The sequence below is a fragment of the Pteropus vampyrus genome, unplaced genomic scaffold (genome assembly GCF_000151845.1).
Source record: "Pteropus vampyrus isolate Shadow unplaced genomic scaffold, Pvam_2.0 Scaffold432, whole genome shotgun sequence".
NCBI lineage: Eukaryota > Metazoa > Chordata > Mammalia > Chiroptera > Pteropodidae > Pteropus > Pteropus vampyrus.
Window position 1 is genome coordinate 581,731 of NW_011889213.1, and position 14,271 is coordinate 596,001.

A 14,271-nucleotide genomic window follows, 5' to 3' on the forward strand; every position below is an offset into this window, starting at 1 on the left:
TTTAAAATGTAAAAATTTAGGAAGGGACTATTTTTAAAAGGCAGACTAAATCTCCTCTTATTTAATGCTGCTGAATTGTACACTCACAAATGGTAAATTTCATGTTATGTATATTTTACCACAGTATAAATTTCTCCTTTCTTATTTTAGGGGACTGTATTGTGTTATTTATGGTATTCCCTTCCCCTTCTCCAATTTAACGCTGTACCTGTGTACACTCCCTTAGGTAACTGGTAACTTACTTATTTTATTGGCAGGATAACCTCATTAGCAGAGTCTCAACTTCAGACCCGCCAACAAATTAAGAAACTGGAGGAGTTGCAGCAAAAAGTTTCCTACAAAGGAGACCCCATCGTGCAGCACCGGCCAATGCTGGAGGAGAGGATCGTGGAGCTGTTTAGAAACTTAATGAAAAGGTAACTTAGAATCCTGTCCCTTTCCGTCATCGCCCGCACCCCCCACCTCAAAAATCACATCCTTCGACAAGAGTCTGGCTCACTTCAGAGGCACAGGACAAAGACTGGTCCACTGCATAGTGTGCAAACTGCTGTCCTCTTTCCCTTTCAGTGCCTTTGTGGTGGAGCGGCAGCCCTGCATGCCCATGCATCCCGACCGGCCCTTAGTCATCAAGACTGGTGTCCAGTTTACTACTAAAGTCAGGTGGGCCACTGCACTTCCACTTTTGGTAGATATTTTATTGAGGAACGTTCTCAGGATGAGAATAGAGTTGGTGGCCAGCGTCGTTCTTCACAGGCATCAGAGGCAGTACTGTGGTGGAGTGGGATTCGTTGGCATAGTAGCAACTTGCTCTTTGATTCTTCTGTCAAAAGCTAGAGAAAGGTCATCTTTTTGAGGTTCTCTGGGCATATTCTTATGGTCCCAAGGCTATAGTCTTAGACAACAGCATCTCCTTCTGCCTTCAAAAGGGGCAAAACAATGCTGATTATTTTCTGTTCTTTCAGCCTACTTTTCCCTGAGAATTTTAAGGGAGAGAGTAAGCCTTAGTGATATAGAAGCTAAGGGGCCGCAGGTTGGGTGGGTGGTGGGCCTGCCAAGTGGAGCGTTACTTTCACGCTCAAGTCAGACAGGTAGGCTGGAGTTTGCCCTTCTGCAGTGAAATTTCCCTCTTCAGAAACTTGGTGTGGTTTCAAGTTTAATAGAAAGAATACCAGCTCATATTCCTGTAAAATTTTCATGAAATAGCTTTTATTATCCTTTGGTGAATCTCTCACAACTTTGTCCAAGTTCTTAGGCTCTTTTTCAGTACCTTTGTCCTAAGGGGTGGTGCTTAACTTAAGATCAAAGACAGCACTGGCAAGAAGAGGAGTTTGGGATTATGATTTATTTATGTTTCTTCAGCTAGAAGTTTCTGGGGAACCTACTTAAAAAAAAAAAAACTGAATTGTTTTTTCTTTGCTCAGAAACCTTCTTCTTCTTCTTCTTTTTTTTGAAATAGATTGCTGGTCAAATTTCCTGAGTTAAATTATCAGCTTAAAATTAAAGTATGCATTGACAAGTAAGTACTCCTTATCTTAGCTCTTTTTTCTTTTTTTTCAAATGAGAGACAGAGAAATGAGAACTTTGACAGACATCATGTGAACTTAAAGACTTTATCTCCATTCAGAGATCTTTTGTTTTTTGAACAAAGTTTTCAAAGGACTTGCAGTGCATTGTCATTTACGTGCTTGAACAAAACCACAAAGCTAGTGAGACAGATTTGAGTTGAGATTGCTATTGTGACCTCGAGTTCCTCTTTTTCTTTAATTTTTTACTTGTAAATGTAAATTATGCACATGATATAAAACAGAATATGTGGGGGACAATGTTTTTTTTTTTAAATTTTATTGTTCCACACTTCACCATGATAGAATACTTTTCAAAATTTGACAATACCTTTCAAAAATTAAAATGTACATACTCTTTGAAGAGATTAGAAAAAGAAAAAATGTATTCTTATTTTTTAGGTAATACCATTATTTATCTGGAAATTTCTTCAGAATAAACTGGAAAAGAATTACTGATGACAATGGAAATAATTACTAAATAATTACTAATGAAATAAGGGACTTGAGAAAGGTGGTAGGTTTGATAAATAAATAAGCGAAAATTAATAACTTCAACCATAAATTAGCATTAACCAATTAGGAATTGTAATAGAAAAATGATCTCACAATAAGCAACAAAGGTAAAAATATATTGTGATCAACTTAACAGAAGTACTTAAGATCTATTTGAAGAAAATGGTGACATTTTAATGAGGAAAGGATATTATAAAAAGTGATGAGACGACTCATAATCCTGGATTGCAGACTTCTAATTTTACTAAAAAGATGTTTATTCTTCCCAGTTGATACAGTACCAAGCAAAATGCAAATAAGATTTTTCCTATGAGATTTTTTTAAACTCTTGACTTGCTTTTCTTAGTTTAAAAAAAGAAAACCAAAGATAGCTTTTTAAGAAAGGATTTATTTATTTTTAATTATGGTAAAAAAAATTTTTAACATAAAATTAACCATCTTAACCACTTTTAAGTGTACAGTTCAGTAGTGTTAAGTGTTTTCACATTATTGTGTAACGGAGCTCTAGGATGTTTCATCTTGAAAAGTCAAAATTACATCCATTGAACAACAAATCCCCATTTCCCATTTCCCTCTCCTCCCAGCCACTACCATTCTGCTTTCGAAAACATTTTTAAAAACTAAATAAAAATAATGAGGTGTGGTGTAAAAGCTGTGCTGCCACATATTAACATGTATCATAAAGTTTCAGTTACTAAATGAATATGTTCTTAGGGCAGGAATAAACTGATTGATCATTAAACAAAGTCCTAAATCCAGAAATAGACTTCAGGTTTATATAAGGAATTAAAATATGTTTAAATTGATATCTCAAACCAGTGAGAAAAGGATGGATTAGTCAGTTAGTGGTTTTGGCACAACTTGGTATTAAGGGGATTTGAGTGAGAAGTTAGAATTTTACTTTTTACTGTTCATCAGAATAAATTCCAGATGTAGTTGCATGTTTAAAATAAAAGTATCTTAAAAATATAGGAGAAAAAAAACATGGGTAAGTGTGTAATGTAATGCTGGTAAAATGACAAAATGGTAGAACCACTTTGGAGAACAGTTTGGCAGAACAGTTTTCCTAAAGATTTAAACACGCACCTACCTTGTCACCAGCCTTTCCACTCCTAGGTATTAACCTAAGAGAAATGAAAGCATATGTCCATACAAAGGGTTGTACTTGAATGTTCTTTCATAGATGAATGTCTATTAACAGGTAAATGAATAAAAAATTGTGGTATATCTATAAAATGGAATATTACTCACCAACAAAAAGGAATGAACTACTGATACCTGCAACACATGAATAAATCTCAAAATAATTATGCTGAGTGAAAGAAGCTGGATCAAGAAAAAAACAGTACATATTCTATGTTTCCATTTATGTAAAATTCTAGAAATGCAAATGAATCTATAGTGACTGAAAGCAGATCCATATTTGCCTGGTGACAGGGGTGAGGTAGAGTGTGGGATTGAGGAATGGATTGCAAATGGGCCTGGGGAAACTGTGGAAATGATAGATATGTTCATTATCTTGATCAGGCTGACGATTTCACAAGTGTATACAGTATATATACATTTATCAAAGCATGTCAAATTGTACATCTTAAATAGTACAGTTTATTGTTCATCAGTTATACACCAAAGCTGTAATTCAAAAAAGAATGTTTTTATAAAAGAAATATAGGTTAGACATAGGGAGACTTTCCTGATAATGAAATGAAGACTCTTAAGTTCTAAAATGTGATATGCGGAAATATATCTTCTAAGTGATTTAAAAACTGATCAATTTTAATCTGTAAACCTACTTGGAATACACTATTTAATAAATTATAGCTATTATTCTAAAAGGGTAAGTGAATGTGTAGCAATGGAGAACTTTTAAAGCAGTATAAAATAATTAAAAAAAGGGGAAAGACTGAGACACGTGACTATATAAAAAACTATATAATCAAAAACATAGAGTTAAAGGACGGTGGATACACCAGGAAGATATTTCCAACTATATCAAATGGGATGCTCTGAGTTGCAGGTAACAGTAAACCTTTACAGAAAACCCAGTGTGGCTTAAATAATAAGGAAATTTGCAACCCAGTGTAACTGGAAATGCAGAGTTAGAGCAAGTTCCTGAAAGTGAGATCAGTGACTCATGATGCCATCAGGGACCCAGGATCTTCCGTCTCTTCTCATCACCTGAATTCTAAGATTCCCTTCTGGGTTGCAACATGGTTGCTTGTAGTTAAGGCCAAATGCTTCCTGCTTCCTTGCTTACGTTCAGCTGAAGCTATGGAATGTAAATCCAGTCTGGGATATAATGCCCTTCCAGTCTGATTGAGACAATATAGATCATGTCCTCACTCCCTTGGACCACTGCACGGTAGGCGTGCTGTGTTCTGATGGACTGAATGAGCAGGATCCCCTGAAGGTACATGCGAAGGGCACCTGAGCAGACTCAAGATTCTCTTAGGAAGCGGGCAGTAGATGTTGGGTAGGAACCACCTGTGCCTACTACTTAAACATGTACAAGGTTATATTTCACATATAAATGTAATTGAATAGTTTGTAGAAATTCCCAACAGCACAGCAGTTTTTCCATCAGAGTAAATTACAGGTGTTCAAAGTAGACTTTTTGAAGAAACACGGGGCCTGTTTTATTAACACTGGTTTGTGTTCTTCACAGAGATTCCGGGGACGTTGCAGCTCTCAGAGGGTGAGTTCAGCCCAGGGACTTTCTTTTGTTCTGTTTAGTCTAACTTTGTCCTTTGGCGACTCAGTCACCTTATGTGGTTGGTTTTTCTCCTGTGATTCAGATCTCGGAAATTTAACATTCTGGGCACAAACACGAAAGTGATGAACATGGAAGAATCCAACAATGGCAGCCTCTCCGCAGAATTCAAACACTTGGTATGTGGGAGGTGCTGGAACTCCCCTTCTCCAAGGCCTCCGGCAGAGGGACAGAGTAGGGGACAGAATTACATGACAGAGGCGCTGTTTGCTTTTCTTACAGACCCTGAGAGAGCAAAGATGTGGTAACGGAGGCCGAGCCAACTGTGACGTAAGTTTTGTTGGGGATGAAAGCCAACTGGGAGGGTTTTCTTTGAGGGGGAGAGAAAAGGGCACAGAATTAGAGACAGAGAACTGCTGTTTCAGCTCTAGTCATTCAGGAAAGTCATGGTGGGCCGGAATGACATTGTCAGAAGTCACATTTGCCATGAGTTCTCCGGCTTGGAGCATTTCCTCGGTTGTCCCTGGAGCTAGCTCACCATTAAGTAGGAATGGAAAGTCCCTTGCTGCATTACCCACGCCCATTTAGTAGAAAAGCCTGCCACCTGGCCTGGGGCTTTCCCAACTTCTCTTCCAGCTCCTGCCAGCTGACGCTGTCTGGCTCCCGTTTTGGTGACTTGTTTTTCTCACTGAGGTGGGATAGAAGATTATGACAAATCTGACTTAAACATTTAAAAAAAGGAGAAGAGCAAAACTTGTCTTGGTCTTTATTTCTTCTCAGCCTTCCACTGATTTAGATTGTTGGATTCTTAGTGTCAAGAATAAACTTAAAAAACAAACAAACAAACAAACAAACATAAATGTGACTAAAAACTAGTTTTTGATTTTTGAAAAAGAAATTGTGACACCCTGTTCTTTTTCTGATATTTGTCCCCTAGCCATTCTTCCCTTTTCTCTAAAATGTAGCAAGCCTTAAAAAAAAAAAAAAAAGAAAAGAATTTATAATGTTTGATAGGAGTGTGCATTGAGATGAAAAAATGTATGTAGTAAGTTTGTTTAAAAAAGCATGCAAAATAATCTGGGTAGTATATTCGTATATTTGTTTAAAAAATACACTACAATGATTTTTGCATGTTCATGTTGCATCAGAAAACTCTAGAGGAATATGCACCAAACAGTGCTTATGTATCTGAGGCTACTCTACACCGCTTCTGTAATATCTACATTTTAAACCGAACATGTCTTACTTTTGTAATCAGGAAAACAGTATTTTAAAAATGAATTGGAATTTTGTTTCTTAGAATTCATTGGTAACTCATTCAAAACAAGGTTGCTATACTGCTGGTGGGAGTATAAATTGTTAGAGTTGCTTTGGAAAACAATTTGACACTATAGAAATGAAAACACTTTATAAACCAGCAGTGCCACTCCCAGGATTTAACAGTAGAGAAACCTTTGCACATGGGCGTCAGGAGACTTGTACAAGATGTCATTGCAGCCTGATTATGAGCCCTAAATACAATTCTACCTCCTCAACACTAGAATGGGTAAATGATTTGTGATGTAGTCATATGATGGAATACTATACAGCTGCGAAAATGAATAAATTGCAGATGCACACGACCGCATGGATGTGAAAAGTCACTATATATAGAATACACAGGGTATGATTCCATATGTATAAGGTTCACAAACATCTAAAACTAAACAATATATCCATTGTTTGGAGATATAACTATGGTAAAACCATAAAGAAAAGCTAGGAAATGGTAAACCCAAAAGATAAAATAGCAGTTACATCTGAGGGAGGAGGGACAGGGATGGGTTTCGGGGAGGACACCCAGAGAATCTCCATGGTAACGGTCTTTTCCTTAAACTGGGTAGGGGGCACACAGGCATTCACTGTTTTGTTATTTGTTGTGCTTTACCCATTTTATAAATAACCTACTGGGTCTACGTAATGTTATAATAAAACCCAGTAAAAGATCAGGTTTTCGAAGGTCACAGCGTTGGAGAGTCTGGTGTGGAAGAGAGCATATGCTCAGAGCTGTGTCCCTGGCAGTTTGTCCGTGGCCACCTGGTGGGTTACTCTTAGTGCAGGGAGGCTGTGGCATGTCCTCTCCTCCACTGGGGCTGTTAGTACTGAATGTCCTTGTTGTAGGCCTCCCTGATTGTGACGGAGGAGCTGCACCTGATCACCTTTGAGACTGAAGTGTATCACCAAGGCCTCAAGATTGACCTAGAGGTGAGTTCTGCTATATAGTGGGGACCTGGCTATACTCAGGGGTGATTCAGGATGAGAACTTCTGGGTGGGATTTTTACTACAGAAAGTGGAGTGATGCCTCTTTACTATAAACACTATTTACTTTTGCTTCTTTTTCTCCAAAAAATCCTTAGTATCCCATCAGAGAGTGAAGTCTTGCTTGAATGCTTAGAAGATTCACGTTCACTCGGCTTTCATGTATATCAGCAAACTCGATATACAATTAGTTAACTTTATAAAGTTAACTATACAGTTAGTTAACTTTATAAAGTTTGGACAGAATGGTCTTTAAACAGCCAATGTTTTTAGTATACAGAAAACCATGGCCTTTACCTTCTCTTTTCCAACTTCCTTGATCTTTAAATTAAAGATATATCTGGAAAAATAGGAACACTAGTCTTTGATTTCTGAAGCCTCTCTATTTAATGGGCAGATACCTCTTCAATTTTCAGAGAATGCCTTTCAGGTTTTATATGTGGGAAATCTGGGGATTGCGAGTCCAGCTCTGAGCAAGTCAGAGTTTATAAATTCCTGGTTATATTCAGACAGCAACTTTGAATCTTATGGCCCTTGTTTCGTATTCTTCCCACTCTGGGTGTTGAACCAACTCAGTCACACCCCTCCCTGAGAGGTGGCAGTGGGTGTGGTTCACAACATGGTTTTTTATTCTGAACCCCGGGACATACATGGGTGAAGAGATTTTGAAAACATGAACGCCCTCTGCGTCCCCAGTTCACCCCCTATTTGCTCCACAGACCCACTCCTTGCCAGTCGTGGTGATCTCCAACATCTGTCAGATGCCAAATGCCTGGGCGTCCATCCTGTGGTATAACATGCTGACCAACAACCCCAAGGTTAGTGCCCCGTCCTCTGGAAGGAAACCCACCTTCTCTTCTGATTCCTCGCTGCCCAGTGGTGTTTGTGGTACCCAGTACAGGTCATCAAGCACCGCCCTCTCATCTAAATTAATAAATGTGTTATTTTCAATAGAACGTGAACTTTTTCACCAAGCCCCCGATTGGAACCTGGGATCAAGTGGCTGAGGTGCTGAGCTGGCAGTTCTCCTCCACCACGAAGCGGGGGCTGAGCATCGAGCAGTTGACTACGCTGGCAGAGAAGCTCCTAGGTCAGCATTTTACCTCTTCTTTCTTTCGCCCTCCTCAGAAAAGGAATCTGGCCTGTGGGTCTTTTCATTTAGGGAATATTCACTGGACAAGGCTCTGTGCCTGGGCCAGAACACATATGATCCAGAGGAAGTTTGCCTCGGGGTGATCATTTGTGTGCATTGGGTGGCAGATTTCTTTTCTCTTCATGGCTGTGTCCCTCACCCTCCCGGGGTACTACTTTGTCTAATCTTAGGAAGATGTTTTAAGTTCTTGTTAGAAGGTGGAACTGTAGGCTTGATATCCCTTTTCATTTCCTCAATAAACCGTATGTTTGTTTTTAAATTTTTCCCCTGGAAAAAAATTTTAGCAGGATGTTTTATGTGCCACCTGGACTATAAGTAGCTCTGTCCTGTGCCACCACTAAATGTGATCTTGTAGCACTAGCTGTCAGCTTATGAGTGTGTGCTGCTGGTCCCCGGGCCACCACACAAGGCTAGGAAGAGCAGGGGAACTTGATAGATCATCTACCACCTCTGCGAGGCTAAACAACTCAGGGAGTGGGGGGCTTCAAATGATGAGGTCGGGTATATTGGGTGAGTATGTGGGTGTGTGTGCACGCTTGCATACACACACACGCATGTATGCACAATGGGCACAACCTTCAAATACGTGAAAACCAATGGTTTCAAGGCCCATTGTGGGACAAATGTATATCAGTGTGTGTTCTGTTTTAAGAAATAAGGTATTGATTCAAAGCTGAAAATTACACTGCTTTATTCTTTTCTTTCCTCAGGACCTGGTGTGAACTATTCAGGGTGTCAGATCACATGGGCAAAATTTTGCAAAGTAAGCGATCTTGTTAACTCCTTGTCTCCCCCTCTTGGGGAGAGGCATGGGAGGGGGATGCACACCTGAAAGGTTGTGGTAGAGGACACCGGGCCTGCAGGCCAGAGACTCTTAGTCCTGCAGCCAGTAGGACCTGCCCGAGGGTAGATAGGCCTGAGAATGTTGGTGGCACTGTGCCCCTAGGAAGGAAAAAGCTGAGATGGTGGTAGCCTTGACTTTCCCATTATCCTTTTTTTCCAGGAAAACATGGCTGGCAAGGGCTTCTCCTTCTGGGTCTGGCTGGACAATATCATCGACCTTGTGAAAAAGTACATCCTGGCCCTTTGGAATGAAGGGTAGGTTGACACTCTCGTGTCTGGCAGAGTACACAGGTGTAACAGGTTATCTGCTGTCTCAGGCCAATGGCTGGGTTCCCTTCACCCCATACATTCTTGTTGCTCCTCTGTGGCTCCAGATACATAATGGGCTTCATCAGTAAGGAGAGGGAGAGAGCCATTCTGAGTACCAAGCCCCCAGGCACCTTCCTGCTGAGATTCAGTGAAAGCAGCAAAGAAGGAGGCGTCACTTTCACATGGGTAGAGAAGGACATCAGCGGTAAGCTTGGCTGTCCCCCACCCTCACTGGTGACAATTTCTGTTTCCCAGCGTGGCTGCTGCTATTTTCAAGCACCCACTGCCCCCTAGTGGGCAGAGATGGCTTCGCATGCCTTGCCTCAGACTTGCAAAACACACTTGGGGGTGGCTTCTTAGTTCTCTAAGTTCTTCCAGCTGAAGGATTGGTTTGCCAGTTTGGTTTTGCTTGCTCCAGGGTCTAATATTTGCCTAGAAATTTGCAATTTAAATTTTATTCTTCATCTCCTTTCTTACCTACTCTGTTAATATATCTTACGCAAGTAGTTATTCAAGTGTGTTACCTGTGACCCAGCTGGATAGCCTCCCCAGAAGCCAGCTGAACATGTCCACAGTGCCAGGTGACTGAGTGGAATATTTAGGATCTCAAGCGCTAGGCGGGCATAAGCCTTTCCCTCTCAAGGAAAAATAAATTAAGTAGTTCTCTCTGAGATTACCTAGCCATAGGTTCCATTATCTTCCTTTCCCATATCCATGACAGGTAAGACGCAGATCCAGTCAGTGGAACCATATACCAAGCAGCAGCTGAACAACATGTCATTTGCGGAAATCATCATGGGCTATAAGATCATGGATGCCACCAATATCCTAGTGTCGCCGCTGGTCTATCTCTACCCTGACATCCCCAAGGAGGAGGCATTTGGAAAGTACTGTCGGCCAGAGAGCCAGGAGCATCCTGAGGCTGACCCAGGTAGTTGTTGATTTTCCACGTTAGGCATTTAATTCTGGGGAAAAGTGGGAAATTGCAAGATCCTTGGAGAACAGACAGGTGAATGCCCACTGCGTGGGTATGTATGTATGTATAAATGTAATTGATGTATAATTGACATATAATATCCCACTCATTTCAGGCCTACATCATAATAACTCGATATTTATATACATTATACAACGATCCCCATGATAAGTCTGGTTACCATGTCACCATACAAATTTATTACAATATTATTGACTATATTCCCTATGCTGTATATCATATCCCTTGATTTATTTTACAACTAGAAGCTCGTACTTTTTAACCTTCTTCACCTATTTCACCCATGCAACCCCTCCTCTCTCTGGTAACCACCAGTTTGTTTACTGTATGAGACTGTTTCTGTTTTGTGTTTTTAGATTCCACATTTTAAGTGAAATCATATAGTATTTTTTTTTTTTTTACTTATTTCACATACCATAATACTTTCTAAGTCCATCTATGATGTTGCAAATGACAAGATTTCATTCTTTTTTATGGCTGAATAATATTCTATTATATATCGCATCTTTTTTATACAATCATCTATCAATGAACACTTAGGTTGCTTCCATTCTTGGCTATTGCAAATAATGCTGCAATGAATATAGAGGTACATATATCTCTTCAAATTAGTATTTTCATCTTCTATGGATCGAAAACCAGAAGTGAAATTGCTGGATCATATAGTTCTATTTTTAATTTTTTAAGGGACATCCATACTGTTTCCCATAGTGACTTAATCATTTTAAATTCCCACCAACAGTGGACAAGGGTTCCCTTTTCTCCACATTCTCACCAATTCTATTTTTGTCTTTTTGATGCTAGTCATTCTGACAGGTATAAGGTGGTAGTATCTCATGGTTTGGATTCGCGTTTCCCTGATTAGTGACATTGAGTACCTTTTCCTGCGCCTGTTGGCCATCTGTATGTCTTCTTTGGAAAAATGTCTGTTCAAGTTCTTCACCGATTTTTTAAATTGTATGGTTGCTCGTTTGTTTTTGTTTTTTTTTGAGGAACCTGGTGATTTTTATTCTTCTTTATGGGAAAGAACTATGTAGTGAGTGCTTTTGGGGTGGCCGATTGAGGTTAGAGAGGAGAGGACTCAGAGTCACTAGCTTCTGCCCCACTGGGAGCACCACCCCTCCAAACATACTCAAAATACTTTGAAGAGAAAGTGAGGACTGAATTCTTAAGTAACAGGATGCCCAGCTAGTACATAGTAGATGTTAGAAGGTTTAAAACCCAGACTTCAGTCTAGTGTGTTTCCTTTTCCCCACCACCGAGCGATGTAAGCAGTGTCAAGTGGGATGAAGAAAGACTTTCTGGAGGAAACGCATGTTAGCAGCATTAGAACATGGTTTAAGAGCAGAGTCAGGGAGAGTGGTGATCGAAAGGCAAGACAGTAACTGGTGGGAAGGGTGTGGAACTGTATTTAGAATGTGTAGCTATTGAAAATGTTTTTTAATGTTTAAGAGCATATGTATTTATGTAAATTACATGCAAATTATTTTACATCAAACCCGTAATCTCTAATGCTGTCATCTGTGTGGCGGGGCCAAGCCCTCTATTCTGGCCCCATCAGCATTGGCTGCCTTTGATTCTCTGTGTTCTCCATCCAGTTCCTGATGAGGAATCCATGATTTACCATTTTTGTTTTTATTTAATTTTTCTTGATCATGGAGCCAGCAGTGACTTAAAGTGATCCTTTGAGGTTAGCTTTCCTGCCCCAGTAGCTTTTGAAAAGACTGTTTTTACTCTCACACACACCCACCAGCTACCCTCACACTTTTCTTGGGGTGGGAAGAGTTGGAATTGGAAGAGGGAATATGAACTAATTGACAATAGACTTTCCTTTTCCCTTTGTTCTGGTTTCGAGTTTTGTTCCTGCTGTAGAAGAGTTTAACTCTCACTTCCTGTCTGCTACTTATCTCTCTTTCCACGTTGTGCTTCGGTTGGGAGATGTGTTTATCAGCTCCTGTCACACTACTCTTTGTTTCTTCTGCAGAGGACATTTAGGTCCCAGTGCCGGTCCTTCAACTAATATTGCTTTCAAGATCCAAGTTCTCAATCTGAGGCTGTGCCCTCCATTACCATCTACCCCTCCTGTTGCGGTCCTTTCCTGCTGGAGCCATTAGAGTTTTCTCAGGGGCAACATGCCAATCATGAAAAAGGAACTAATTACTTGAGTGCTTTGCCTGCCTCCTGGGGAGGGGAGTATAAGCAGTGTGCAAGGAAGGGTTCAGTGCGGTGTGAGTGTGACGAAGGATGAAGGGGTCCGTTGGGGTGGGTGGTGTGTGTGCGGAGCCCTGTATTGAGATAGGAGTCTTCAGGGAGATGGGTCTGTGACCGTTTTCTCTCTGCTTCCATCACAAAGGTGTCATTATCTCCCAGAGATAGATTGCCTGCCCAGGACTCTTCCCTCCTCCTTACTTCTCCACCAGAAGCCCACACAGTATCTCCTGTGGCTTAAGGGAGAGAGTCCTCTCTTAGAAACGACAAATCTCTTACCTTGCAAATCTCTTACCTTTACGACCTTGTACGGAGCCGTTAAGTCGCTTTCAGTCAGCCTCCTTTGCTTCTTCTGTTCCATCTCAGGTTGCAGGTATTTTCCCTAGCTACCTTGATCACTGGGGAATTAAATTAAATCTGTTCAGGGTGGCAGCTCCCCTCAGGTCTGGGCCACATGGATTTCTGAGACACCTGAACTTTGCCTCAGTGGTGTCTTTGGACTCTGCAAAAGCAACTTAGATGGCAAGGATGCTTTTCCTTGGATTGTCATCACGTTTTCTGATCCCTCAGTTTCTCCGGAAGCCCCAAGCTCGATAACTGTGCTTCTCTTGCCGACCCCCACCCCACCCACCCTGCCCCGTGCCTCCTACGTCATCTGTTCACCTGAATTCCTCAGATTTTATGCCAGTTTCTCCAAACTCCTTGACCTCTTGGTGTAAGCATTTAGCACAGAAAATTCATTAATTCCAATCCTCATATTACTAACCATAGAACAAGAATTATAAATGGCAGAGACAGGCACTTCCCTCTTCCCCTCCCTCTTATTTTATACATGAGAAAGCGCCTTGTCCCAGGTCTGTTAGCTATTGAAGACGTAAGGAGGCCCAGGCCTCTCGTTTTCCAGTCCAGAGCCAGCTGTACTGCCCCACAGACGTCTTCCCTTTGTAGAGAGGCTGCTTTTTTGTGATGTAGCTATCCAACTGGAAAGTTACTGATACCCTCACCTAAAAATGTAATAGGCACAGATTGGTGCCAATCGGAATAGCAGGTGTAACCCTCAGCTTTGGAACCATAAGCATTAGTGGCTTCACAGTCTCTTAAAGACTTGGTGACCTTGGCATCTGAGCAGGATGCCGTGCCCAGACTGTAGAAGCTCCACTCCTGCATGTAGAGAAGTTATCTAAGAGATATGACCCAGCCTGCAGACAACCTTTAGACCACATACAGGCAGTTAAACGTACACAGTCCAGGGAAAGAGTGAACACCAGGCTGGCATTCATCTCGGCTCAGGTGGGACCAGGGGATGCTGAAAAGTCTCTGCAGTTAAGGAAAGCTTTATGGAAAGAATCAAACTTCCTTCCAAGTTGAAGCGCCTAGAGCATCAGATAGTACACAGTGAGGGAAGGTAGCCATGGAGGGAGATGAGGCTCAAAACGGTCTCTGCTGGAGGACGGGCTGAGTCTCAAGTCAGCCCTGGGGAGGCAGCTGGTTTCCTCCTGCCCCGGACCCACGGTGGGGTCACAATCAGTAAGCCCCGGTTTTCCTCTTCCCAGGTGCTGCCCCCTACCTGAAGACCAAGTTTATCTGTGTGACACCGTAAGTGGCTCCCCTTCCCAATTTTGCCTTCATTTCTGATGTCCTCAGTCACCCCTGGGAACGGGACACTGGGCGAGA

The 14,271-nt window shown here is 41.3% G+C and overlaps 1 protein-coding gene across 3 annotated transcripts in view; it reads left to right on the top strand.

Moving 5' to 3' along the window:
• Positions 1 to 14,271, top strand: part of STAT3 (signal transducer and activator of transcription 3) — a 48,643-nt gene extending 34,372 nt beyond the window's left edge. The window contains exons 9-22 of one of the 3 annotated variants that reach the window (XM_011381210.2): positions 258 to 416; positions 568 to 660; positions 1,457 to 1,516; positions 4,744 to 4,773; positions 4,874 to 4,967; positions 5,071 to 5,118; positions 6,949 to 7,032; positions 7,807 to 7,905; positions 8,042 to 8,177; positions 8,951 to 9,003; positions 9,244 to 9,338; positions 9,458 to 9,597; positions 10,114 to 10,326; positions 14,151 to 14,271. In XM_011381210.2, the coding sequence (XP_011379512.1) occupies positions 258 to 416; positions 568 to 660; positions 1,457 to 1,516; positions 4,744 to 4,773; positions 4,874 to 4,967; positions 5,071 to 5,118; positions 6,949 to 7,032; positions 7,807 to 7,905; positions 8,042 to 8,177; positions 8,951 to 9,003; positions 9,244 to 9,338; positions 9,458 to 9,597; positions 10,114 to 10,326; positions 14,151 to 14,197 (1,351 nt within the window). In that variant the 3' untranslated portion in view covers positions 14,198 to 14,271. The remainder of the gene's footprint in view (positions 1 to 257; positions 417 to 567; positions 661 to 1,456; positions 1,517 to 4,743; positions 4,774 to 4,873; positions 4,968 to 5,070; positions 5,119 to 6,948; positions 7,033 to 7,806; positions 7,906 to 8,041; positions 8,178 to 8,950; positions 9,004 to 9,243; positions 9,339 to 9,457; positions 9,598 to 10,113; positions 10,327 to 14,150) is intronic. The other 2 variants (XM_011381211.2, XM_023523936.1) reach the window with 2 other exon arrangements.